The sequence below is a fragment of the Apteryx rowi genome, unplaced genomic scaffold (genome assembly GCF_003343035.1).
Source record: "Apteryx rowi isolate R43461 unplaced genomic scaffold, aptRow1 scaffold_67, whole genome shotgun sequence".
In the NCBI taxonomy this organism is placed as follows: Eukaryota; Metazoa; Chordata; class Aves; order Apterygiformes; family Apterygidae; genus Apteryx; species Apteryx rowi.
Genome location: NW_020450949.1, coordinates 48,888 through 75,380, shown reverse-complemented (window position 1 = coordinate 75,380; position 26,493 = coordinate 48,888). Strand labels below are relative to the sequence as shown.

Genomic DNA, 26,493 nt, shown 5'->3' with positions numbered 1-26,493 from the left:
GGGAGCATGCAGTGAATTTATTTTGAAGTATTTTTCCCTAAGTAAGTAGTTAAGGATCCTGTTCCACCTGCTGAGGTCTGGGAGCACCAGCACTATTTGAGTAGTAAGCAGGAGCACAGCTAACAGACTTACTTTAGCAGTTAGCAGGGTAGTTTGTTGGTTTGGGGCTTTTTGGTTGTTTTTTCTGCAATTTTTCTGGTGGTTGTTGGAGGGTATTCTTTATGTATTTAGGCTTGGAGATTCTTACATCAGTCTATATAGTGAGTCAGTTACAGGTTAGTTTAAAAACAAACAGAAATGGCATAAGGGGCGAGCCTAACCTGTGTTCCTTTACTTGGTCAGATGCTCCTCAAGGGTTAGCCCTTGTTTGTCTAACTAAAGACTCTAGCATTTCACCGCAGAGTTCAGCTGATGGCAGAAGAGCGAGTGGCTTTAAGCAGCCTGTGTTCTTCCAGGGTGGACAGTAAAGGTGCTCCTCAGGGGGCACAGGGTGAGCTCCTGCTGGCTCTGAAGGGTCGGTCCAGAAAGCCCTTGCGTTAAAGGGAAGAGGAAGGACCAGAGCAGGTAGCTAACGGTGAACCTGTTGTTCGTGATGTCATTAGAACTGACTGCTGCATCCATAACAGATGATGGACAGAAGGTGAAGGATATGCCTGAGAAGCATCACTTTGCCTCATTTCTTAAGCATTTTCCTTTCATGCCTGCTAGTGGACCCTATCAGAGGTAGTACACAGGGCTAGAATTGAGTAAAGCATTATGGATTATGTAAAAATTGTGTATGATGTAAAACAAAATTTACAGTAAAGCATTAGAACACGTTGCCAGGTGAGGATAAAATGGGTCTTGAGTAGTCAGCCCCACTGCAGCATATTCAAGGACCCCTAGGGATACTGCCTCCCCTCCCCTTTTCCTTCTTGAAGAAGTGTTGTGCTATACCTGACACTTTTCCTAGTGCTCTTCAATACATGCTTTAAAATTGCTCTGGACAGTGGGAGAAATCAGACTCAGCCCTAGAGAAGAGATGTTCTTTTAAGCGTTATCTCTTCCTCTCTGAGGAGCATGAATAGACAAAACCCCCAACTGTAAGCCTAAATGGTCTGTAATTCAATTCAGTGCCTGGTGGTTGGGCCAGACAAGTTAGCAGGGATTTATATCCCGCCTCAAAGCTCCAGGATGTATGTGATTCTCCAGGGTATGGGATGTTCAGATGCCAGTTTGCTTTTTTAGAAATGGAGGTGCCTAAGAGTTTTTTGTGACATTCAAATTACATTAAGCATATTTAACCACTTGAATTTACAGTTTCTCGTAAATTACTTAAACTGAACCATCGCCATCCATGCTTGAGAGAAGCTGGAACAGCTTGCATGTAAATTAGGTTCTGGTAGCTGGTGTTTATTTTGTAACAAAGATATCAACAGTGTTATGTGGCAAGCAAGCGAATAGGAAGAAATGTCATGAGAGTCATTATTTCTTGGTGTCAAAGTGAAAGGACTGGCTTGATAATTCAGCTTGATAGCTGAGTAACCCTGAGTCACCTGATGTAAGACTTGACTGCTGAAGTCAGATTTAAACTAGCTGGGATATCCCAGTCGGTAATCCTTTTTGCTGTAAAGTTGAATTCTTTTTCCCCTTGGGTGGTGGGGAGGGAGCAGCCTGTCAGCATTTTCCATATGCTAATATGAATACACCTGGCATTCCTTTAGAGGTGACTTGCACAGCTGGACTGCATCTCTCGTCTGCCTGAAGTTCTGTAGAAATTGGCACGTGCCATGGAAGTCATGATAGTATTGCCTCATAGTAGAAGTTGTGGCTTCATCTACATTGCTTTGTCAAATAGTCTTCAGGGTAGGATCTGAAAACAAATTAGTTGGCTGTTCACAGTGTCTGCTTATGAGAGATTTTTGTGATGCTAGCTCATGGGCAATCCTGTGGTGTACTGTGGAAGAGAGGAAGGCAGAGACTCCAGTGCTGCTTTTGGATGCATTTTCCTGCAGAGCGGGAATAGTCCTGAGCCTCCTTCATCTCACGCTGATGAATTCAAGCTGAAAAGGTGACATGGGATCTTTCTTCCTAGGGGTCCTGCAGGCCTCCTTAGATCAGGGGGGATTTAAGGAGTCTACTAATGAGAGAATGAGAGGAAGAAATTGCAGGAGGATTTCTGAGCAAAAGGTAGCAAGCAGTTTTAAACATAGGAGATGTCATGGTGAAGGTGAAAAGTAAAGGGTGTGTGAAAGGAACAAGGAGACAAGTAGGAGAGAACGGGGGTCTGACAGATGAATATGCTGCTGTGAAAGTTCAGAAACAAAAGGAGGAAACTGCCAGAGCAAGAAAAGAAAAGTTTCTGTGGTCGAAAAGATCATTTTATCATTTGCAACTGGCTATAAGGAGAGGCGTTTTCACAATGAGGCAGTCAAGCATTGGAGCAGGTTGCTTAGAGATGTTGTGCAGTCTCCATCCTTGGAAGTTTTCAGGACCAGACTGGATCAAGTCCCAAGCAACCTGGTCTGGCCTCAAGGCCGATGATCGTGCCTGGAATAGGAGGTTGCATAAGAGACCTTCTGAGGTCCTGCACAACTTGAATTGTCCTATGATCCTATTCATGTTAAAAACAGGAAAACAGAAAGCACTAAGAATATGTCCTTGTCCAGCTTGCTTGAATTTCATTTTTCTGGATGACTCTGCCCAGAATGCATGTGCGTCGTTTGCTTTAAAACAAACCCAGCAGTTACTTTTTGAAAATTCTCTTCTAAAAAGGATAGACTGAGGAGTTGCATGTATTATTAGTGTCAGGTTTTCTTCTGATGAGTAAAGCAGTCTTATGATTTCAGAAGACATCATCTTTCTCAGTAAGGAGCTACTGTGTTTAAAGATGGTGAGATTCACGACTGCCAGACTTAGTTGCTGATAATATGTCCCAATAATTTATTTAAAGACTTGGTTTACCTTTTTTTAGACAGCTAGCTATTGTCGTGGCTAGGGAGATGTTTATAAACATATTAAGTTACCAAGAAGTTCCAGACTTTTCTGTTTAAAAGTAAGTCTGTGCAAAGAACACAGTTATCCTTGGGGGGAATCCTACAGAGTGTTGTTTGGACAAAGCAGTAAGAGAGAAAAGGACATTGCTCACTTGACTGTTTCTTGAGTTGAGTCAGGAGGGGGGGGGAACACAGCAAGCACTTGGCCAAAGGTGAGGGTGCTGCTGAGCCCCTCCCCAAGGAGCTGGAGGCACTTGGCACAGCAGCCTCTGGACCTGGGGATGGTGGGGAGCCTGAGTGCTTGCAAGGTGCAACCTAGCATCTGATTCAGAGTTTGGCAGGGATTGTACTGATTGCAGTTGCTGCAAAGCATTAATATTAGGTGTGTTCCACGGGGGGGAGGAGGGAAAGTTGTATATGGCTTCTTTGTTGCTAAGATGTCAAAATATCAGAGATACATTCTGGCAGCATGGGAGGGAAAAGGTTAAGCAAAGGTACTGCATACAGTGTCACAGTTACAGCCTCACCTGGGCCCCTGGCCAACAAAGCCAGTATTTCAGGTTGGGTAGGATTCAGAAGAGGCTAGCCCTCCTCTTAAATATGTTAGATCTGGCTGCTGTCTTTGAAGAAACTAGACTGGAAAACAGGAATGAGAGAAAAGCTGAGGGCTAAGTGTCACTTGCACTGCTATTTTTCTGTGGAAACAGTGAAAATGCAATTGTGTTTTAGCTGCATATAACTGAAAAAGGAAGATCATGCCACACACATTCTCCAACGCTGCTATGGTTTTGGAATAGTGCCTGAGTCCCAGGCACTAACAAGCTTTTGAGGACCCTCACTGGCTCCTGGGAAGTGCCAGCTTTATCAGCAGGGAAAGCCTGCAAGTGCTCTGTGTTGATAGTTATGTTGAGCTCCCTGCCCACAGTCCTTCCCAAAGGATGACTCTAGCCCCAGGAAGGCTACCTGTGACTAGTAATTTTTACTTTTATTTGGCTCAGATCTTTCAATGCTCTATTTAAAACACCAGGCGCCGTTATATCTAGGTGGCAGCAGTTCCCAGAAAAATTTCTTTCAGGACAGGTAAGTCCTCGTGGGTGGAATGGGGGACACAAGCCAACTTACTGAGTCATGTTCTCACCCACTTGCATCTTATCTGCAGTTCAGAGAGGCTGTTCTCTAGAACCCACATTATGGAATTCTTGAAGTATTGGCACTTCCACATATGATCTTGTCTCCCCAGCTCTTCTCTCCCCATCACCTGCTGATTGTTCTTTCCAGAGGATTAATTTTCCCCGCTTGTAAAACTTAACGGCTCAGCCATGCACAAAGATTATGAAGATGTGGGAGCTGGACCTTTAAGAAGCTGTGCCCTGAGTCTACTGGCAGTGATTGTTCCATAGCAGAGAGAGGTATTTGAAGCCAAGAGGATCACTCCGACACTGAGTGCAGTGGCTATTGTTTGCCTCCTTAGCTCAAAGTGATAGGAACTTTGGATAGGAAGGAAACTTGATAGCCAAGTTAGCTCTTTCTTTATGAGGAAAGCTGTTATCTGTAGGACTTTTTTTTTTTTCATCCTTCTGTAAGGAAGCTGATGTTGCCAGCTCCTTTAAGCAAGGCACAGAATTAGATGGACCCTTTTTTTCTTGTCCAGTATATCTGTTCGTTTATTGCTAATGGCAATGGAGACACTACCTCCTTCTGTACTTAGGCAGTGACTGACATTTTTCATCATAGTGCTGATAGGAAGTTAGTGCAGTTATTTGTATTGGGCTCAGCCCACAACCTCTGGAGTTGTCACTGTAGGCAGCTTAAGTTTTCTTTGTGGCTTCCCTTTGCTGTGACAAATGTGTCAAGTTCAGAAATGTCATCCTCACCTCACAACCTCTCTTATAGTTAGTCTTTCTTAGAACTGGTAAGGCAATTTCTATAGCTCCAACCTCTGCTTGCTTAACCCAGATGGTTCTTCAGTAGCTGTACCAGGTGATACCAAAAAATGTATGGTGATTGCCATGTATAAACTTTTAATTAAGAGGAAAAGGAAAGAACCCTTTGTGGCTGATTTCTCTGCTTGGAATGCTGAGAGGGAAATCTGGAATGCTTACCTAGCTCCCAGTGGTTCTGGGGACAAATCAGTTCTGTTTCTTATTGACCAAAGAGACTAAGGTAATGAAAAAGTTCTGTGAGGAATGGTCAGTGAGGGTAGCTCATCATCTGTTGCTTTGTCAAAATTTGGAAGGGCAAGGTGTACTATCTATATCTGCCTGCTCCAACCCCTTCTAAAATGCACTCGTGTCTATCAAGGGTGAACAACCCAAAGGCCTGAGGTCAAACTTTGTTTGCTTTTATGAAGCTGAAGCACTGTCAGGCTAATTAACTGCATCCTTAAGGATTTAATAAAAAAAAAAAAAAAAAAAGCTGAAGTCCACAAAGCTACTAGAGAGGAAAATAAATCGATTCATACAAATACAAAGCAAAAATGGAAGATGATCAGCCTCCAGAGATGGAGGGCCTAGAGTTCTCAGAGGCTCCCTTCGCTGTCTGGAGTGGGAAATGATGCATATAGCCCTGTGTGTACTGATCGGGGGGAATTCATTGCTCAGCTGTTTTTTGTTCTCCCTTGTTAGTCTGCTTCCACATCCCTGTAGCAAATACCGGTTATCAGCACTGTGCAGGAACTGCAGCTTCACTCATGTGTGACTCACAAGATACTGCAATATACCTACGTAACAGTTGGCCAGATGTCACTGCTCCTCTGTAAAGAGCCACAAAGCACATGCAGGTAGTGAGGGTCATTTAAAATTTATTTAGCAAATGAAGTTGCTTGCTAGCAAATAAGAAACTGCTTGCTCTGTGGGACTGAGTTTTAATTTTAATTCGTATTTGTTGCTTGTTCATTTAAGCTGTAGTTCCCAGAGGTGGTGATGGACATTCCCTCTGCAGTGGGCCCAGGTACATTACTGTATCAAGAGTGTAATGGGAGATTCCTATGGAATGCCAGCACCTAAAATGGATTTGGGAAGAAACAAGAGCATTCATTTTGCAAAGAATCAGGTGTTTGAACTGCAGCTCACATAGCCAAGGCTTCTGCTTGTCTTGATGATACACTACATGCTCTTTTCTGTTCTGCTTTTTTCATAAGAGTTTCTTGCATGGAGTTATCTTGCATAAGCTTGCCTGCTGGGAGTGTTGTGAACTCACTAGAGTTTCAATCTTTTTGTTGTCTTAGTGATCCATGCAGGGACGTACGGCACCAGGAAGGCTGGTAGAATAATCCTGTGTTTTTGTGTTTTGTCTAGAGAGGAAGTGTTACTGAGTTAATTGTCATTTTATAGTTATAAATTTTTATGAGTGTTCATTGAGATCTACTATATCTGGTGACTGAGACAAATAATAACCTGGTGAATGTTGCATTGGCAGAAAATATGTATCATTCTAGCTGGAATATTTTGTCTACTGCTTGACCAATACTTGGTGCATATACAGAGCATGCCTGCCTCAAGCAGTACCCTGTACATTGTGCCTGTTTTGGAGAAGTTGACCATCTTGTGCTCGACTCCTTTCTGTTTTTTTTTCTCCCCCCCCCCCCCCAATCCAGTTCTGACTTCCTTTATTCAAAACAAAATGAAACTCAAACTGAACCCCCCTTTTCTAAACCTTATCAGTGAGACATTCATTTAAACCTTGACTGGGTGCATTTTAGACTGTAATTATATATAATAGGAGCTCCTTCCCTGTATGGTTCTTAAAGTTATGAATTTCATTTACTTTTAACTGTAGCATACATCCCGCATTTCTAGAGACCCAGCTTTTCTACAGACTCTGGCAGATGTCTCTAGGCTGCATTTAGTTCTTATTTTAAGTGAGTTAGAAGCTTTAAAAAAGTTCAGTTGGCAATTCCTGCAGGGTAAAGACCTGTAGGAGACAAATTGGTGGATGTGTGCCTTTTACACAATATCCAGATGTTATGGGTAGGTCTGGCTTTAATCTGCTGTGCCTCCTGCTTGAAGGAGAGGCTTTCAGAAGCCTCTCCCAAGATAGCAGGTTTTGAGGTCTGTTTTTTAACAGAAACACTGACAAAGCCACGGAAGGCTACATGATTGGAAATGTGGTATTTGTAATTCAGTAGATTTAACAGGGGATTGGGAATGAATTCTGAGACAAAATACTTACTGGCTGTGTGTGACCAGGCTGGTTAACTTAAACACTTGAATTGTCTTCAGATGAGGGTTGGCTGGTTAGAGATACAGTGCAGAAGTACATCCGGTTTAATGGATAGATGCATGTGAACAAGAAGAAACACAGATCATGGAACTCCCATTGTTTGGGGTGCACTTGGATGAGTCATTGACTAGTAGGGGTGTAGCCAGGATCACAGACAGGCTGATAGTATGTGCCTGGTTTGGGAAACGTTGGCTTGTAGCGGAAGAATATAAAAAGGAGGGTTACGCAGAGCTGTAAGAGGTGCCAAGTCTTTTTTGTTCATGAGTCACCAAGGCAGTGGCACCTTGTACTTACTGCTCCCTGACTAATGCAGGGGTTATTCCCAAGTGTTCAAAGAATATTGGAGGTTCCTAGTTCAGACTTTTTACACATGACATCATTTTGTTACAATGACTGACTCTTTGGGTCAGTTTATTTAGCAAGTAAACAGTGGTAAGTGAGGGAACTATAACAAGGTATACCTGCATTGGCTCAGCTGACAGTACAGTCTGCTCTCCATTCTAGTTATTGCTTGATAATATTTATCTCCTTTCCCAGATGCAGACAGAGCACAGCAGTACCTGCAGGCAAGCAATGAGTCTTAAACAGAAAACCAGCTTGGGGGGAAGGGGGGGGATGGTAGTTATAGCAGGAAGATTTAAAAGTCTGTAACCTTTCAGAATCAAATTATGTAATTATTTACTGTTTTGTCTTTGAGCAGTTCATTCAAGCCTAATTCACCAGGTCTTTGTTGGGCCTATGCAAATACAGAACAAAAGAGGTCTCTACTCAGAAAGTTCATAATCTATTAATAAGGATGAATGGCCCTGGAAATAAAGGCAATAGGACCTTCCAACAGACTTACTTCCTATGGAGAATCCTGTCACTGCTGCTATTATGACATTGCACCTGACCTTACTAATCATTTAAGCCATCGCTACTTAAGCTGGCTGGCAGCATCCCTTTGTTTGACTGGTTCTGCGTTAATTGCAGTCCACTTTACCTTCTGAGATAGAAGGTAGAAGTCACTACACTTGTGACTGGTTTCTTTCTTATGAATTAAGCTAAATGCAATGACCTCATACCATTGAGCCCTCGGTTTTGTCTGCAGTATTGATGCTGTTAGTGTTTAAATGGTTTGGAGTTCTTAGTGGCAAGGCACCTGCAGCTGTCTCTAGACATGGTCCACATAAGTAATTAATACTTTATACCATATAAAGAACTTGGCACCAGAAGCCTTTCCTAAAACAGGAGAGAATTTATTTTGTGGATAAAGAGAGGCATTACCTCCTGAAATCTCATTTTGTATGACTGTATGTGCAGGAAGCATTATCTGTATCTGTAAAGCAGCATGCTGTAGGCTGAATGGAGAGGAAAAAGGACAGCCTGGAAGAGTCTTTAGGTACAACATAGGCATTCTGAGGGGCATTTGTCCGTAAATATCGAAATTTTTCTGACTGCGCTATAGACATAGCATCACCCAGCAAAAACAAGTAGTTAAAGGTGGTTCTAATGCTTTATTTTTCCCTAGATACTTAGTCTTTCATGAGCCTGTCTGTCACAAACATCAGGAACAGAACATTGCCCGTAGTAGTAATGAGCACTTGCATCACCAGGAAAACAATTACCTGATTACATATTTGCAAAGAGATAGGATTCTCATATGGAAAGGCATGCCTTAGAAACAGCAAGAGAATGACACTAAGTATTTAGTGTTTCTCATTCAAATCTTTTCACTTATAAAAATATTCACTTTCTTGCATATTCTAGTTACCTATCATACAAGTTCCCAGTACAATGACACTGAATGTTTACAGACTTTCAGTAAGACTTTGACATAAATAGTTTGTAATGCAGAGTGCTTTTTACCATGGGCAGAATTCTGTATGTAGAATGTAGGCCCCAGGGTGTATGAGCTAGTCCTGCATCCCCACGTGGGTGACAGCAGGTTCTAGACACAATTAAAAAAAAACTTGTTAAAGGGATTCCTTCTTCTTTCTTCTTTCTTTTTTCTTTTTTCTTTTTTCTTTTTTCTTTTTTCTTTTTTCTTTTTTCTTTTTTCTTTTTTCTTTTTTCTTTTTTCTTTTTTCTTTTTTCTTTTTTCTTTAAGCTTGCCCCTTATGGTACTACCAGCACTTGAGTTTGCTGGTGCAAGGTACCAGCTCTGAAAGGGTTCAAGACTAAGCACATATGGATGTCTCCCAAATGCCGTAATGTGCTAAATCCTGAGGAATATTCCCAATCATGAAGCAAAAAGAAGCTGCCTTACTTTTAGTCTCACCAGCAACATAACTGAGTTTGATCTAAGCGTATAACTACTCGAAATGGAAGGTGTTTTTACTTCATTCTTACTTAAATTACTTGGCATGTTTCTGTAGATTACAATAAAGCCATGTTTCCCCCTCACAAGAAGCAAGTATGTTTTGGAACCTTCTACAGTGGGAGAATATAATATTCTTTCTAAAAGGGTATACGGTAATTAGCTGGAACAGATTTAACTGCTTTGGTCTTTTCTGTCAGGAGCTGGGAGGCTTCATTGTTGGTAAAACCTTAGTCCCACTGAAGTCGCTCTGATTTCTCAAACTTTGCAGGCATTCATTATGAGCATATCTATGTTTAAGACTTGCCAGCAGAATTTTGTCTGCAACCTTCATGAAGTTCAAACACCTGCATCAGGTGATCCTTCCCATCCATTGCCCCTGCACAGCAACTGCCCTGCAGTAGGCCACCTTAGCTCATGTGTCATCGATACATTGCTCTGAGCACACACCGTGATGTCACTTTTGGTGTCTTCTTGTCGTATAGTTACAGATACCCCTCAATGTCTTGCAGCAGGAAACTGCAGTCTATAAGGATTTGCAAATACAGTAACCATGGACCAATCACCTGGTCTAATAATGGTGGTGGCATTAGGCCTTTGTGGGAAGAGATGGTATAGACAGGTTTGATAATATGGGCTAAGTCTAGAGGTCTCTTGTACTAGCACAAATCATACCTTAGCAATTATTATGCCAGCTCAGACCGTAATAAATGATGCACGTTTGGATAATTCTGTCCTAAAGTCCGCATGGCAGAACGAAGGTGGATGTGATACACTTGAATGCATTTCTGCTACTGTCTTCTCAGTCAGATGCCTCTGTGTCTGTAACTGGACCAACTGTATCTGCTTAGCTTGTATTGCCTGCACAAAAGCAGGGCATGAGGGCATTTAGGTCGTATTTTTACTTCTCAGTTACAAATGTGTGCTTCATAATGTGAAATGTGCTGTACTCTACAGGAGGGAAGACGTTCTCTTTTTTGCTTCGTTCATTACACCTTGTGGTTTGTGTTACTGTCCTGTGCTATCACTTAGATTCAGGCAAGGTAAACTTCATTCAGAAGGAATCTGATTTTAGAACTATTTATGCATAGATTAGAGGAACTGATTTATTCTGAACTGATACTACTAAGACACTGTTAAGGAACTGGAAGACTAGGGGCATTTTAGAAGACTGATTTCCTTTTCTTGCTCCAATACCCGTAATGCTTTTTGTTGTACGCACGTTACCTGGGGAAGTCTAATTCACTGGACTAGTTGATTTGCTGTTCCTCAGCTTAGAGGATGCTTTAGAAAGCTACATTTTCTGCACAATTTTGTTGTCAGACACAGAATTTTCTCCCTGATGTGGAAAGAAATGCTGTTAGAACTGAAGCTGAAGGCACTGCTGATTCATTTACATTATAGGCCTCTTGCACTCTGAACTCACTCAGCACAAGCAAAATTCTCCTGCTGCTGTCTGCCCCACCCTATCCAGGCCTTCTAAAAAATATCCTCCTGTAGAAAGTCTTTGCCTTCTAATTTCCATAGTGAACCCAAAGAGTTGATAGGTTGTTGCTGAACGGTTTGAACACAGTAGTGTTTCCTTATATTACAGGAAAACCTTCCCAGCAGCAAGACCTGTAGCAAAATGACTTTTTTTTTTTTTTTTTTAAGGAATATTCAAGGCTCAGCAGACAATATTGAACATTAGGAAGTTAGCAGAAACAAACACATGAATCCTGCTTGCGTGGAAAGACAGTGAGAAACTATTAAGACTCCATGTCTTCCTAGAGAGAAGATCTGCGTGCTGTTATTGCCAGTGAGCTGTGAGAATATATCTTGAAGTCGTCATTAAAACCTCTCTCAAATGAATGGAAGTTTTCTGAGTTTGACGTGTTTTTTTTTCCTTGGTGAGATGTGTGAATACACATGCAGCAACCTTTATGGTTGAGAATAATAAGTCTTTGCTTTCTGTTTTTTTTCTTGTTCAAGGTTGTCAGGAATCATGGGGAACACAGAGAAAGTGCTGATTACTCAGGATGTAGAGATTTCAGTGAGATTATGCAAGCACAAAACACCATGGGAAGGAGAACAGTGCAGACACTTCAAGATCCTGCTTCCCCAGTCATCCAGGTCAGGTACGTAAAACAGAGTATGCTCTGTCTATCTTCTAGCTTGCATATTGCTTTTCTGCCTGTGGAAATGAAGCAGGGATGGAAAATGATTGCTAGAACATGCCCAGCTCTTGCTTCAAGGTATGGTCAAATCGTGGCTGGAGCAAGCACCTAATGAGACTTAGCCTGACTGTTGCAGATTTTGCTCCATATGTTTAAAGTAAGGCCCTTTAGGGGCCTATTTGTAGACAGGACAAGAAGAAAAAACAGATCAACACTTGTGAAAAAGTTTTTCTGAATGTTTTGTCTTTTGTATCAGTTTTTGCTTTTACTGCCCAGATGTTTGGGTGGGGAGAGAGAATTCACTGTTAACTGTCATTATGATCAGGGTGCTGCAAAGCTGTGGTAATCGGGGGCAGGGCAATCTGTGAACTAGTCAATCATTTGCAATGTCAGTTTTTAACCTGAGAATGCTTGAATCCTCTGCTTACTCCTTAAAGGGACCTGTGACTTTTTCTTCTCTCAGTTAAGTGATAACGAGGCTAATACAGAGGAGTATTGGTAATATCCTTTCAGCAAAGGGTGGGACCAGTAGATCAAGTGACTGTTAAGCACCCACCCTGCTGAAGAGTGGGAGGAAAAATTAAGAGATTGGCTCTGGTTTGGCTCGTCCTCTGAGCTTGCTTCCTTACTTGGCTAATTGGAGGCACGCTTCCAGCAGTTCTGAGTTTAACTAGAAACAGTGACACAGTTTTGAATGTAAATATTTCTTGCATACAAGCAAGAAAAGGATAACCTAAACTTGAAGCATTTTCTTAGCAATTTTGTGTTACGCTTTTGTCACTAGTTCAGGAAATGCCTGAAGGTAGACGAGCCTTCTTCTGGACTTTCCCTTTTGCATTTGCAGTGGTCAATTTAAAATACAGTGGTAAATGGTGTTTAAAAACTTTTTAAAGAGACAAGTTTATCAGGAAATGAATTTGAATTATATGTGGATAATTGAAAATCAGCCTCTGCTGCTCCATGTTTCTGCTACCTCAGCGAAGCTGCAGACTTGTTTTTCAGATTGGTGGGTTTCATTTTAAGCAGTGGACAGATAGCCATTATTACTGGGGAGAGGGAGAGCCTAAAAATTTTAATCCAAGGCTGTATTTAGATACACAGGAGCTGTAATCCATAAACTAAACAGGTACTGCCCCCTTCCTCACTCTTGTGCCAATGTCATGCAAGAGCGTTATTGTGGCATGACTGTGAACTGGTTTGGAGAGCTGGTCCGTCTGTTGGACCAGTGTGCATGGAAGAGCAGTGGTGCGGTAGAATTTGCTTTTTTTGTGGACTGCTGGCATATTCTTACAGTTGTTTTTTCCTTTAGAATTCTGCAGATTTTCTGAGGCTGTTCTTCACACTTTTGTGTGGGTCAGAGCAGAGTTCATGGGATGGGAGGTGTAGAATGAAGCATCATGTGAGTCCAAGTAAATGTTAGGACAGTGTGAATTAATAGACTGTCTAGTCTTGGCTGTTAGTACTGCAGATTCATCTTGGAGTGAATGCCAAGCCAGTCTTGGTCTGTAGCACCGCACAGTGGTGTGCAGGACTCAGTGTGTCTGAAGTACTTTTAGCACACTCTTTTCTGCTCATTCATTGTGAACCGAATGCTTTGGGCTATTGGATATATCCAAACCACAAATCCTAAGAGGCAGCTCTTCTAGAATCTGTTTCATGTCTGTGGAGCTGATTGACAAGATGGTTGGTATTTTTTATGTCATAATTTGTACTTCCTCACATGGCTTGCTTTCACTTCGCTTTGCCTTCAGCAGCAAACACGCCTATGGGAGTATGAAGTTACGTTTCAGAATCATTATTACTCTCTCATATGTAGCTATAATTGTAGCTATTTTTTAAAACAGGCGTTTTCTGGTGGTTCATGCCAAAAACTGTAACCAAATTTGGCTAACAGATATTATCAAACAGTAGGTTTTATCAGGTGCGTCACAGTTTGCTGCCCTCACACTGTGGTTACTAAAGGTGAGTGAAGATATTCTAATGAGTGCCATATGTGAATTAGAGCAGCAGGATGAGCCTAGATCCCACAAACAACAGAATTTAGGGCACTACATTCTTGCTCTGTGATTCATAACCCTCTTTTTATGATCTGAAAATTCATTTGTGAATCATTCATAAATAGTTTTACTCTGATTTGGTCAAAACAGGACCACATTGGCCCCTTGATGGTTTCTGACACATGGATCAAGCTTCTGCTTCCTACTAATAAGAAATAATCCCCATATGGAAACTACTAGAGAGTCTGTTTTATAGTCATGCCCATGTCCGTCTGGCCTCTTCTGGGAATGCATGAATAATGAAATGAATTGCTCAGCATACGCCATATCCACGACTGAGGAATAGCCTTTCGTTCCAGATTCCTTCTACATATTATCATGAACCACCTACTTTACAGAACAGGCATTAAGACTGAAGAGGAATCAAGTTCTTGGAAAGGTGCAATTTACTTTTAGGTTGCTTAGAATGTGCATTGTAGAAAATGACTGTAGCATATGTCTGTAAGTTGTGTACAGTTTGGATGATGTTCAATCTATGACAGTACTTAGCATTCAGAAAGCAGTTTAACACCTGAATATTCCTTTATTAGTAGTCAGATAAGTTCCTGATGAAGGAAAAAAAACAAAAACAAAAAAACCCAAGCTGATAAGGTGCCTAGAAGACCTTTACAGGTGAATGTAATGTTTTAACATATTTTGCTACATTCTTCCCTTGCTGTTACCAATTGGTTGATAATTTGCATCTTTGTAATGAAAAATTTTGAGTGTTTAGGCTTAAATGTAACAATGTCATTTTTTTGCTTGCTGTCATAACATCAGCGATCTCTTACTTGAATTCAGTTACATGGCAATAGGCTGTTGGAAATAAACTAAATATGGCCACTGAAGCAGAGTATGCATTTGTCCTCTATACCCCCAGCCTTGCCTCACCTCTCTCCTCCTTACAGTGTCTCTGTAGCTATAACAAGCTGAGAGGATGACTGTGTTACAAAGCAGTCATAGAAATAGTTTTGATATCATAGGAATCCTATTGATTAATGAAAGATTGTAAAGTCCATTTAGATAGAATCAGGAATACAGGTCACTTCCTAGGTCTTTGACTGCTCCATAGACAAGCAAATAGCTGCTTATGAATCACCTGGAGGACAGGAAAGGAATATGTGTGGCACTCATTTTCATGTCAACACCTTTCTTCAGTCTGTGATGGGATGTTAGTGAATCATAATGAAGGAAGAGTGCTTGCATGAACATTTGCAGAAACTCTGGGATCTGAGGAAGGACACATATTGAAAGTAGCATAAAACATGGAAAGGTGACTATGGAAGGGCATTTGACAGGCAAATTGCTTGAATACAGGGCCCCGGTGTCAGTGAAATCTGTAGCAGCCTAGAGAGGACTTCAGATAGAGAATTGCAATGTTATAGAATGAACCCTGAAGAGCAGCATGAAATGAGATGTGGAAAGAGGAACAAACTGCAGAAATCACCTGAGGATTTGTAACTCTATCTCACTTGTCAAACTCCAAATCTTCTGCGGAGTTTGTTGAAACAAAGGTTTTCGAATCATTCCATAGAGATACAGCCCCTGCTTGTGGATCACATGTATTGTCTCCTTCTGTTATTTTAAGCTTCTAAATTACTTTGATGAAAGCTAAAATGAATTAAATAATTCCTTAAAAAACTATTTTGTGAAAGCATTGAGGTGAGTGCTACCTGATATACTTCAAAATGAGTGAGTAGTTGTCTGCGTAGATGTTCAGGCTTCTTTTACTGAATGCAAAGAAACTTTGCAAGGAGAAAATACACAGTTTAAGAGTATAAAGCAATTATTTATTTATTGGCTAATGAATGCAATGTTAGTCAGGACTAATGAACTACTGGACTAAGCAGTGATTTACACCTCATCTCTCCTGAGGCACCAAGTGAATCCTTGATGGCCAGGCTGCCATCAAACAGGAGGAAAATAGTTGGCATCTGCTCCTTGAAACAGGCTGATTGGTTGATGTTGATGCTGATGCCTTCCTTTCTTTTTTTTCTTTCTTTCTTTTTTTTTTTTAAATCCTTTTCATGTTAGTATTTCTTATCTTGAATCATTGACCTGCTATTTCTGCCTCAATGATTTCACATCTGACCATGATTTTACTTTTTCTTACCTTGCATGGCTTTAGCTTGTACTGTTTCTCACATCTTAACAGCAATCTTCTCAGCACAGCAAAGCCAAGGTTGCAAGGTTAAATGAGGCTTTGGATCACACTTGAACTGCTATGCTGATATTTACAGAAGGAAGAAAGGAGAAATGTCCACACTAAATGCTCTGTTTTAATGTGGTCTGCACCGCAAAATGAACATGAGATCTCTGTGCTTTATAGGCTCTTCATAAAATGTAGTTGATGCTTGATCTGTTCTGTTGCTGATAAATGTTCTGAAATTTCCCTTCTGAGGAGGTCCAAAAGATGAGGAGCCAGTGTCATAGTGAGGCACAGCCCATTTATGTCACTTCGACTCTTCTCTATGACTTTTACTTGCTTGTTTGTGTGAGAGCAGAAGTCATTCCCATTTTCATGGTGCCATTGAGCTGTAATGATTCAGCCCTGAAAAATTATTTATGCTAGAATATGTACAGCCAGCCGAATAAAACTGAGTACACAGAAGTATGTAAAGCAGAAGGCTTGACCTTCTGATTTTTAGCTAAGAGGTTGAGTAGCATCTAAAGAGACTGAGTTGCATCTAGTACTTAAGTTATCTAGCAAATTTCCTATGTCCCAAGTAGCTCTGGCTGATGGATTTTTTTTTTGTGTGTGTGTGTGTGTCATGGGTTTTTTTGTGAGTCAGTTGGAAGAAAAATGAGATGTATTTTTTCATGGTGTGCATGATCTTAGGTGACAGTATGTCCAAAATGTACATTCTAAATCCATGTGCATTGTTTTTGTGACAGGAGGTCAGTGCCTTTTTACATAATAGGAGAATTGCAAATGCAGTAAAGTAATAACCCCTTTTGCTTCTCATTTTCCCATTTTGTAAAATGTGAGTAATTCGGTGAGATTAAAACTGAATACATGAATATTGTCAAAGTGCTCTGTATTCTCTTGCCCATTTGCAAATATCAGTGGTGGTGTTTCAGTCTCCAAAGATGGCTTAAAATGCAGTTTATAAAGGATAGTATAGGATAAAATATAGTTCATACAGGAAAATGTTTTTTATTGTTCACTTATTAATATTGACTTGGAAATGCAAATCCTGCTGACTTGTCAAAATATACCCACAGTCATATGGGAACTTGAAGATTATTTGAAAACTTTTAGCCATTCTGAAGTAAGGAGCCTGGTCTGACTGATCAGGTCAGATCTGTAAAAGACCTGAGCTTTGCCTCATAACCTAGAGGACTCAGGAGTCTGCTTGTATAGGTTGCTGTGAATTACAGAGTTCAAATCCAGTGGTGAGGAGAGTACTCATGGTCAGAATAACTGGCCCTGGAATGTCGCAGTCAGCTTTGAGGGAGATTTTTGAGTTGTGTCCAGGGATTCTTAGTATGTGACTGAGCTGCATGTCCGGCTGTTTGAAGGCTGGACAGTCTTCAAGAAATCTGCCCTTTTCCAGTCAGGTGCCTAATGCTGATGCCATCTTAGGTCAGTGAGAGACTTTTCAGCATCTTTAATGAGACTAGGAGTGGGATACGTTTGCTATGTCAGAAAAATGCACAGGTTGCTTTCCACTTTGAATGCGGCTCCCATGCTTTAAACCAGCTAGGGAACAAATACTACTTCCTATATGTGTAAACAGCTCAGAGGGTGGAAGGCTAGGCCAATATATGTTTGCTGAGTTAACAGTGTTTTTCTTGTTGTTTGGGGTTTTTTTGTTTGTTAGTTTGGTTTTCCGATTTTGGGATTCCCCTGTGTTTACAGGAAAGTTGCTTTGTGTCCTGGAGGTTGTACTCTTTGAAGAAGATGAAATTTCCAAGGCTGTGGATGCACCCCAGTCTCTTCAAGTCATGTAGTTTTTGATTGATATGTGAACCGCATTTTGTTTAGTTCAGAGACGGAAGAGGAAGGATTTGCCTGTCCAAATATAGACTTCCACTTTGGAGCTGGTCGTCTCAGTTTCCTTGGTAGTCAGTGGAGAGAAACAGGTGCTGCTGGGGCATGACTCATCTCTTCCAAGGCTGTGTCCCAATAACCGTCCGTCCGCTCAGGTCATCAGAAGCGATGTGGTCAAAGTTTCATCAGAGCAGGACTCATTCATGCCAGGTCTAAATGTCCCACATTTTCCTTTACCACTGAGCGCAGAGCCTCTTCTCAATTAGCTGAAAATTACATGATGTTTATTTGACCATCTGTGCGTATTTCTCTTTTAAAAATAATACTTTGATGACTGTTATGATAGGTTTTCATTGGCTAAATCAGTAATTTTTTTTTCCCTCATGTTGTTAGTTGAATGGAGGGAGAGAATACATACAGAGTAAGAAAATTTTTGGTTCTTTTTAACAGAGTAGGCAGCCAACAGAATTTGGCTCCCCAAGTGAATTCATACTTCACAGCTTGTCCACTCATAACAACCCAAGCATAAGAATCTTACTCCTATTAATCAGTTGTTATTGTTCTAATTTTACTTTCATGCTGACAAATGCTGCTTCTGAAGGATTGAATTTGAGTAGTCCTCACCATTTCAAGGAGAGAGAAGAGATTTGAGGGGATTTGTGTTGTAGGAAACTCTGTTTGTTTATGTCTCTGTCTTTGGTACAGCTGTAGTTTTCAAGCGTACTAAAAATGCCGGTCTTTCAGAGTAATTTCAAAAGATCCATTTTTCTCCATTAACAAGTCTTGATGAAGAAATGTTACCATAATTCCTCTTTATATAATCTTGATAGAATACTCTTAGACTTCTAACATTTCTTTTAGGATACGAAAGTAGACTAAAAGGATTGTTGGAGTGTTGATTTATTACCTGGTGTCTGTGTCCTGGAGGAAGGGGGGGGGAGAAGCCAGTAGTCTCCCACTGGAATCTTGGCTTGAGGTGAATAGATGAATGACAAAATCTTTGCCCTGCACTGGGGCCTCTCTAACCTTCCACTTCCTGTTGAGTTGTGAAACAAAAAAGTAAACATTTAACTGAATGTGGCAGCCTGAGACAATCAGCCCTATTGTAGAAGGAACACCAGTCCCTTCTCTCTCTGCATAAATTCTCTTCACTGGCAATGCTAATAGAGCTGCAGTGGAAGTAAGCCAAGCCTTTCATTGGGCAAGACCCAAGTTTAAGCAGAAATACAAGTAGTGTGGTTGCTTGGTCCCTGGAAATACCCTGTATGAAGCAGGGTCATTGAAGTTTGCTCACAGTCGGAGGCTTTTCAAAAGTATTCTGCTTTTAATGTAGAAAATCAATTCACAGTACTTGAGACTTTGAAGCTGCCATGGGGTTTTGTGGGAGTGGTTGGATATGGCATAATTTTTATACTGATGTTATCATTCCAGAGTGGAATTGCTGAGATGTGTTCCTTGTACAAAAAGCAGTCATTTTTCAAACTAGTTTCCTTGATCTCATAGCACTGCGATGACTGTGCTTTCTTAGCTGAGGTAAGAATCTTTAAAGGGTTCTCGACATGAATAAAACAGTGGGTTCTAAAATACTATAAACTGACTTGAATTTATTGTTAATCCAACTTAGATGCAAGTAGTCTATTTCCTTGTTCCAGGCTCACTAGCTCATGCCATCCTTCAACTGTGCTTTGTGATGATCTGTCACAATGCTGGAGCCTGCATAACCTCCTGCCTGGAGAAGACGACCTGGATAGTACTGATGCACTACCAGTGACCTTGGGTATTTACAGATACAGTTCATGAGAACATTTCTTCATGCCTTTAAAATACTGTCTGCTACACATGTAAGTAAACATTACAAGCAGAAAGAGACAGTCTGGAAATATGTTAATTTTAATGGTAGTTCTGCCGATCTGATGCATCTGCTGCCCTACTTTATTTGTTGTGGGCTTTTTTATTTTAGAACAGATTGATAAGTAAATTGCTTTTAACAGATTAGACTTCAATAAGGATGACATTCTACATGTTTAATGGAATTTTAACCCACTTAAATTTATAAGGAGTTTTACTTTCTTCTCTAACTGCCCTAGAACTGCAGATGCAAGTCTTTTCTGACTTCCCGTTGCTAATTTGTCAGTCAGAGACTGAGTCAAATCTACATTTGGAATACTGTTACTTTTAAAGAATATTGGTCTTGTGCAAAAAGCAGTATATCATCTGCATTAAGATCTGTCTTGTACCTGTCACTTGGTTCCCAGAAACAGTGTCTCCCAATTTGAGTATCATGCTTCGGTGCTGACCTCAGGGGCTCCCTGGCTAAAAACCAGCAGTGGTGTGGTCCAATTCCTAGTTCATCTTATTGATTTAAATCGGTCTGAGGAAGTCTCAATCAGTAATATGGGAGATTTTCAGTCTTACAAAGCGGAAGTCCGAGTTCTCTACTTACTTCCCAAGCCTTTTCCTCTTTACAGCACCTATATAAATGCTACATGTATATTCTACCTATGTATATTCTCAGTCTATTCAGTGATAGAGTTGTTTTGTGCGGTGTTTTTGTTTGCTTTTGCTATTGCTTTCATATCAAGAGGAAAACAAAAAAAGACACTTGAAGTGGTGTTTACACAGTTACATATTAGGTGAGGGGCCCTCCAATATTATCTGCATTTTTTCTGCTTGCTTTAGTTCTTGATTCATTTTATGCACATATCTAATTAGTATACTTATTATCTCTCTGTAGAGCTTTCTGCCAACATATCTTTGCAATAACATTTCTTAGCGAAATGAGGTCTGTGCAGACCATCCTTCCCTTAAGATGTTACAGGAGCTAGTGACCAATCATGTCTGCAGATTGTGCCATCTTTCCCATTGAGTTCTAGCTACAGACAGTCCTCACTTCACATGTCATTTATGCAGAATTAGAATATTTTAGGGGAAATGTCCTAAAATCAACAGAATGAGTGATATATATACACAGCTGACTGCTGAGGCCTGCCATTTTGTACATGGGAAAGGCCTAGTTGTTTTGGACTCTCTTCTTGCAGCCACTTACTTTTTCTCTGAGACTGCGTCCTAGACAGTCTTCACAAGTATGTATTTCCCAAGGTCTTTTCTAAGAGGGCTTTTAAATGGCATACCCTTTGATCTGCAAAGTTCTTAGCCTGGCAAGGCAAGCTTGCAACTTCTCTGTGAGAAAAATTAAGGGCTTTAAAACTGGTACTTCCCCCATTTTTCAAACATGTTGCTCTTCCATTTATTCTTCTGGCACCACCCAAGGTAAATGAGTTCCCGTTAGTCATGCAAGAAATTCTTTTATAACACAGTATGCAATGATGTCTTTTCAGTCCGGCATTCATTAAGTTGTTACACTGTGGTGTTCATAACATTTTGTGGATCAGTTCTGTCTTTGTCACATGGTCATCTATAAACTACCTGGGAGATGCCTTACAGATCTCTAAATTCTACTGACTTTTACCTGAAGAAATTTTCATGTCTTCTGTTTTGTGAGTCTCTGTTTGAATGAAAATGAACTTCAAGAGCTGTAGTTCAGGCAGCAGTCTAAATTACTGAGCTCTCATTGAAACTCATCATCTTTAAGATTTGTGGCTTTCTCACACTTGCCACCATAATCAGTGCCATAGTGAGCTCTCCTTGGTTTTTTGTTACTGTTAGTAAATCTTTGAGGTGGGCTTGTTGGATTGTTAATTAAGAGGTTTTGATAAGTATATTAAGTGGAAAGTCTTTAAAAACAAACAAACAAGCAAGCAAGCAAAAAATCATACTACCTATTACTTCTGCTCTACTGCTTAAAATGGATCATTATGTAGTTTTAAAAGACAAAGAGTCTAAACAGCTCAACTGTTTGAGCTGTCTAACTCCTAACAGAGAATGTTATAGCCTAGGGCTGGCTTCGCTGGAAGCACAGACAGGACAGAGTTGCTCTTGCGTGTTTTTCTTCTTTGTAGCAAGCTACGTAATTCCTGAGGTAGAATTTCATCAGGGCTGGGCATGAAAATCCTGTGTTGCTTGTGTGGATGGAGGAGTATGAGAGGAGTTGGTATTGCCAATGAATGCCAAGTACTGATTGATGCTTCTTCTGTTCTAGTAATTTAAAACCATTTTAAGTTTATAAGCTGCTACTCCCTCTTGTTTTGACCACAGTTCACGTAATGGAGAAGCTAGCTCTGTAGCAGAAGCAATGAAACCAGGCAGAACAGTATCTTGCTCTTTTATGTATTGTCATGTGACAAATTTAACCATGTATATTTGCCTCATTTTCTATCTGTTTGATTTTAACACTTCAGTTGCATTAAATTTTTCCAGAGCTTTCCAAGGTTTGTTTCTAATAATATATCTATCAGGTAGGTTTGAACAGCTTTCCTATCTGTATTGTTCTATTTTTGGGTAACTATTTATAAACAGAAAATGTTTTCCAAAGTCAGAAAAAAAGAGTGAATTGACTTTCGGGGGTAGAATACCAGAGAAGAGTCATCTCACGTGAAGATATTGAAAAAATTTTGTCCTCTTGTGCCTTTGGGGAAATAGCCTCTTTGCTTCTCATACTAGTCATATATGAATGCTGTCTGGGGTTGTCCATCTATGTGTGATCCTTGTGTGTGTGTAGCACTGCAGGTCATGTTCAGTGCTTTTGCTCACATGTCTTTTCCCTACTTGTTTCCAATATATACTGTCTGTGCTTTAGTCTTTCATCTCCAAAAGATTATTTTAACTTCTCAGATTTTAATAGAAGACTATGCAGGCGGATTGTTAAAACTGTTGTGGAACTCCCTTACTCTTGGGGAAATTTATTGGCGTCCTGTTGACAAGCAAAACAGTTCTTTTCCAGAAGTACCATTTATGACTCTTACTGCCTGTTTAAATTCACTCAGTCCTTCTGGAGTTCATCCAACTCTCAGTTTTCAGACATGTAACAGAACTTTGGCATTGGTTTGTTTAGACTTATCTTAATTCTCTTAGGAGAATTTTAAAGCTGGTATTTGTTTAATATGTTTCTGCTTCTCTAAATAAACACCATCATAGGACAGACCCCAGGTATTTTTAGATGCACCATTTTTTCTTTCACTGTGTCTTTGGACTGTCTTCAACCTTTCCAGGAAAATTATGTGGAAACTCTCAGGGCCAAAGATTGGATATTAAAAATAAAAAAACAAAACACCTTTTCCATGAAGAAAAATATTTCATTCTGTAGTTCTAAACAGGTCTTAAACTGGAAGGCACAGTACTTAAAATAAATGAAGATGTTTTGTTACTAGTACTTCTTACTACAAGGTGATTTTTCTGTCATTTGAAATCTATAAACAGTGTCTGGGCTTCTTCCTGAGGATTTTATCCAGCTCATACTCACTCTTTTACTTTAGAAATGATCGTGTAAAACTCTAGGTCTCTGTGATATCAGATCATAGCAGAGTATCACATTGGTTTTCATAGGATTTAAATTCTAAGAATTTTCTTTTTCAGGATCTACCTGTCAGACAAGTTTTGTTACTTAAGAAAGTTTACTGTACACAAGCGTGTGACTAATGTGTGTGTGTTTTGCTTTTAAAGTGGAGTTGTAGAAACCTTCTAGAGTTTAAAAACATAAGGCAGGATGCAGCACAGACACAAGTCGTGCTGCACAAGACCCTTAAAGCTAGAGAGCTGCTGGAGGGAAAGAACAGGTATTGGGAAGTATAGAGGGAGGGAGTTTGGCAAGTGGAACTGTGAAGACAAGGAAATGAAAGACAGAGGAACTGTCCCCTTGCTCCTCTTGTCCTGGAGAGAATAGAAGGTATGTACAAGCCCAAACAGATTTCGTCATGTGAAATTTAACATTTATTCTTTCTCCTGGCTTTTTCACAGTCTTCAGCATTTTAGTCATATACACATATATTCTGCCTCTTATCAGAAACATCTGCTTTGTGCTGTCTCTAGGATCTCTGTTTTGCTTTTTTGTGGAAGTGTTAACAAAGCCATTTCCCTGTTCTTTCTTCTGCAGTTCTGAAAGAGAATAGCAATTTATACACGTTACAGGAGGCTTTATGCAAGCCTAAAATATGCCTTATGGACTAAAGTATTGTGCTATTATTTCTTCAGATGAGAAGAAGGCATTCACATTTCTACTAACATAGTAGTATAACAAACTGTGCACGACGAACTCAGTATTTCCTCACAGGTCAAAAGAGCATCCTTTTCCTGTGAGGGCAGGCCAGGTAGAAGTCAGGTTACAAAATCAAACTGATCTAAGTGCAGCATCAGCAGAACAAAATTATGTGGTCAGGAGGGATGTCCAAACATATCTTTATACCCCACTCTAATAAAGGCTATTCATGCCTCCCTACAGCAAAGTATGTGTGTCAAAAAGCCCTGCGTAGTTGCTGCGCTTCACAGGGTCAGGATTTGCAAATACACACAGAGCTAACAAGAGTTGCTCAGTCATATCCGGTCATGCCAATTAGAATAGCATCAATTAATAGCGAGCACATATAAGTGCCACAAATGTCCGTAGGAGGGCTGCCATGCGGTCAGCAGGTTCCTTTTCACTACCCCCCCAGCATTTGGGCAGCTGCATTCTTACTGGATGTATTGTGCATGGGGTTGCACTTGGGTCAGGCAGTGTGATATAGTCACCTGAGTAAAATGCTTTTCTTGGGTTAGTGAGGAGTTATTTACAAAGTCATTTAGCCGTTAAGTGAGCTCCCAGCTCTCAAAAACTGGCCACTGCACTGGGCTGTACTGTAATTGAGGTGTATAGACCAATAAACAAAGGGTCACAGTGACCTGATTAAAAGTGTTTTTTTGTTTTGCATTCTTGTAGTGAAATAGATTTTGTTGTATTGCACACAGGGATTTCAACTGTGAACTTTCTAGGCATCTGAACAAAAAATAAAATATCAAGACTGAAAAAAAAAATTGTGGGTGTGCTGGATGGCTGCTTCTGGAGGAAGCCTGGCAACTGTGTGTGTGCAGAACTTCAGGGCTCAATTCTTCAAGTTCGGAGCATGATGCTAACAATCTGCTTGTGCACTTGTGCATGTAGTCCCGTTGTTCTCCACACCTCGTGAGACTGAGCCTCAGTGAAAAACTGTGAAGGGTGTAGTCAGTAGGTTGTGTCCAGAGTCAGAACTCACTGTCAATGTGTAGCAGTAGAGATCTTAGTAGTTTTTCTCTTGTGCCGTGTGGTAATGTGCATGCTCTTCACACTCACAGGCAGAACCAGCTGTAGCAATGCACAACCTATGATCTGTTCCCACCCAGCTGCTAGTCACTCTTTTCTGAATGGTGCACATGCAGTAGCTCTTAGGACTGTCATACATGTTGGCAGAAAAAGGTGGTATTCCTGAGGTGGAGTGGGGGCAGAGATTTCTGTTGTGAGTTTGTAGTCGGAAGAGTAGTAGTCATCTAAATATTTTACATGTAATTCTTCCGTAATCCATAAAAAGAAATTCCAAGATATGAAAATTCATCAGTGTAATAAAAGTGTTCCATCTCTGGGGCATTAACTTTTTTAATGTGTATAAGAAATAGTGTTCCCTACAGTAAATAGAGAATTATATGCTCAGAACATCATTAATCAAACGTTTAATTATTTTTTTGTGTAGGATTAGTAGCCTATTATTAGAATTCTGTGCTTATGCCCTGACAAAGGTGCAAATTTAAGCTATTTTGTGATGAACTAATTAAAACCAATAATCCTGTTTACTAGGGGAGCTCCAGCAATAAGAAGCTTTGCCATTTTATGGCTAATGACCAACACGAGAGTAGAGACTTTTGTCAGTGCTCCACAGTGAAGACTAACATGAGTATGGCCTGTAAGACAGGAATCAAACTCTTGCTTGTCTGTTGAGAACAGGGCTAAACATCCCAAATGACAGCACTTAGTCTTTGAGTGGGCAGTTAATTTTGCAATCATTTGCTAATTATCTAATAATTTATTAGCTTAATTTCAGAATAGTTCTCTTAAGATTAATTAAAATATCCCTGTGAAATGTTTTATTGTAAATTCCTGACATTCGGTCAGTCCTAGTTCCTTTGCACTACTGTATTTCTTTGTTATAAAGAGTATGTGGTTTTCGTTCAATACTGCATTTGATACATTCATTTACTGGATGTTATTATAAAATGTAACTGTGCATTAATAGTATAGCTTTTGAATTGTGCAGATTTTTTCCTTTTTGGGGGGATCTGGAAATACTGAAGAGCTTTTTTTTTAAATATATGCAGACAGTTTTAGTAACTTATCTGTTGGGTACTATGTAAATTGGGGGCGGGGGGGGGAGCAGTGAAACACTGTAATCTTTGAGCGATGTGATAGAAATCAAAGAAAAGTGACTGAAAAAATCCTGTTATTCAACTTGTGAAAACATGAATCAGCTAGATGATTTGCTGTTGTTGGAATTATCTCTGCTCTAGTGGCCATTGTGCATGTTGTACAGGTGTTGCATGGTTCAGGAGGCAGGAGTGGCAGAACCCAGAATTTTTGTGACCGTTATCTGTTAATTTTTAGTGTTAGTAGTTTAGTGGAAAGTTTGCTTATGATATGTTCTAGCCACAGTGTGAGCGATTTGGAGCAGTATTTAGTAGTTGTTAGTATTCGAAAGTACAAAAACAGTAAGAGTTTCTTCTTGAGATTGTAATTTAATATGGGATCCACGACTCTGTGCGTTTAAAACAAAACAAAACAAAAACTCCCCCACAGAAACAGAACCCCCACACACACTTGAGTCTAAAACAGTAATGCTGTGACATTAGCATGAAAATACAGAAAAATAAACATTTACCATGTTTGATGGCGTATAAGAAACATAGCAGTGGCCATACA

The 26,493-nt window shown here is 40.2% G+C and overlaps 1 protein-coding gene across 46 annotated transcripts in view; it reads left to right on the top strand.

Annotated features, from left to right (window-relative positions):
• SLC45A1 (solute carrier family 45 member 1) overlaps positions 1–26,493 on the top strand; it is a 104,046-nt gene that overhangs the window by 40,748 nt on the left and 36,805 nt on the right. For 18 of the 46 annotated variants that reach the window (XM_026085534.1, XM_026085546.1, XM_026085542.1 and 15 more), the window contains 2 exons: positions 11,149–11,300; positions 11,467–11,612. In XM_026085534.1, the coding sequence (XP_025941319.1) occupies positions 11,536–11,612 (77 nt within the window). In that variant the 5' untranslated portion in view covers positions 11,149–11,300; positions 11,467–11,535. The other 28 variants (XM_026085547.1, XM_026085538.1, XM_026085543.1 and 25 more) reach the window with 11 other exon arrangements.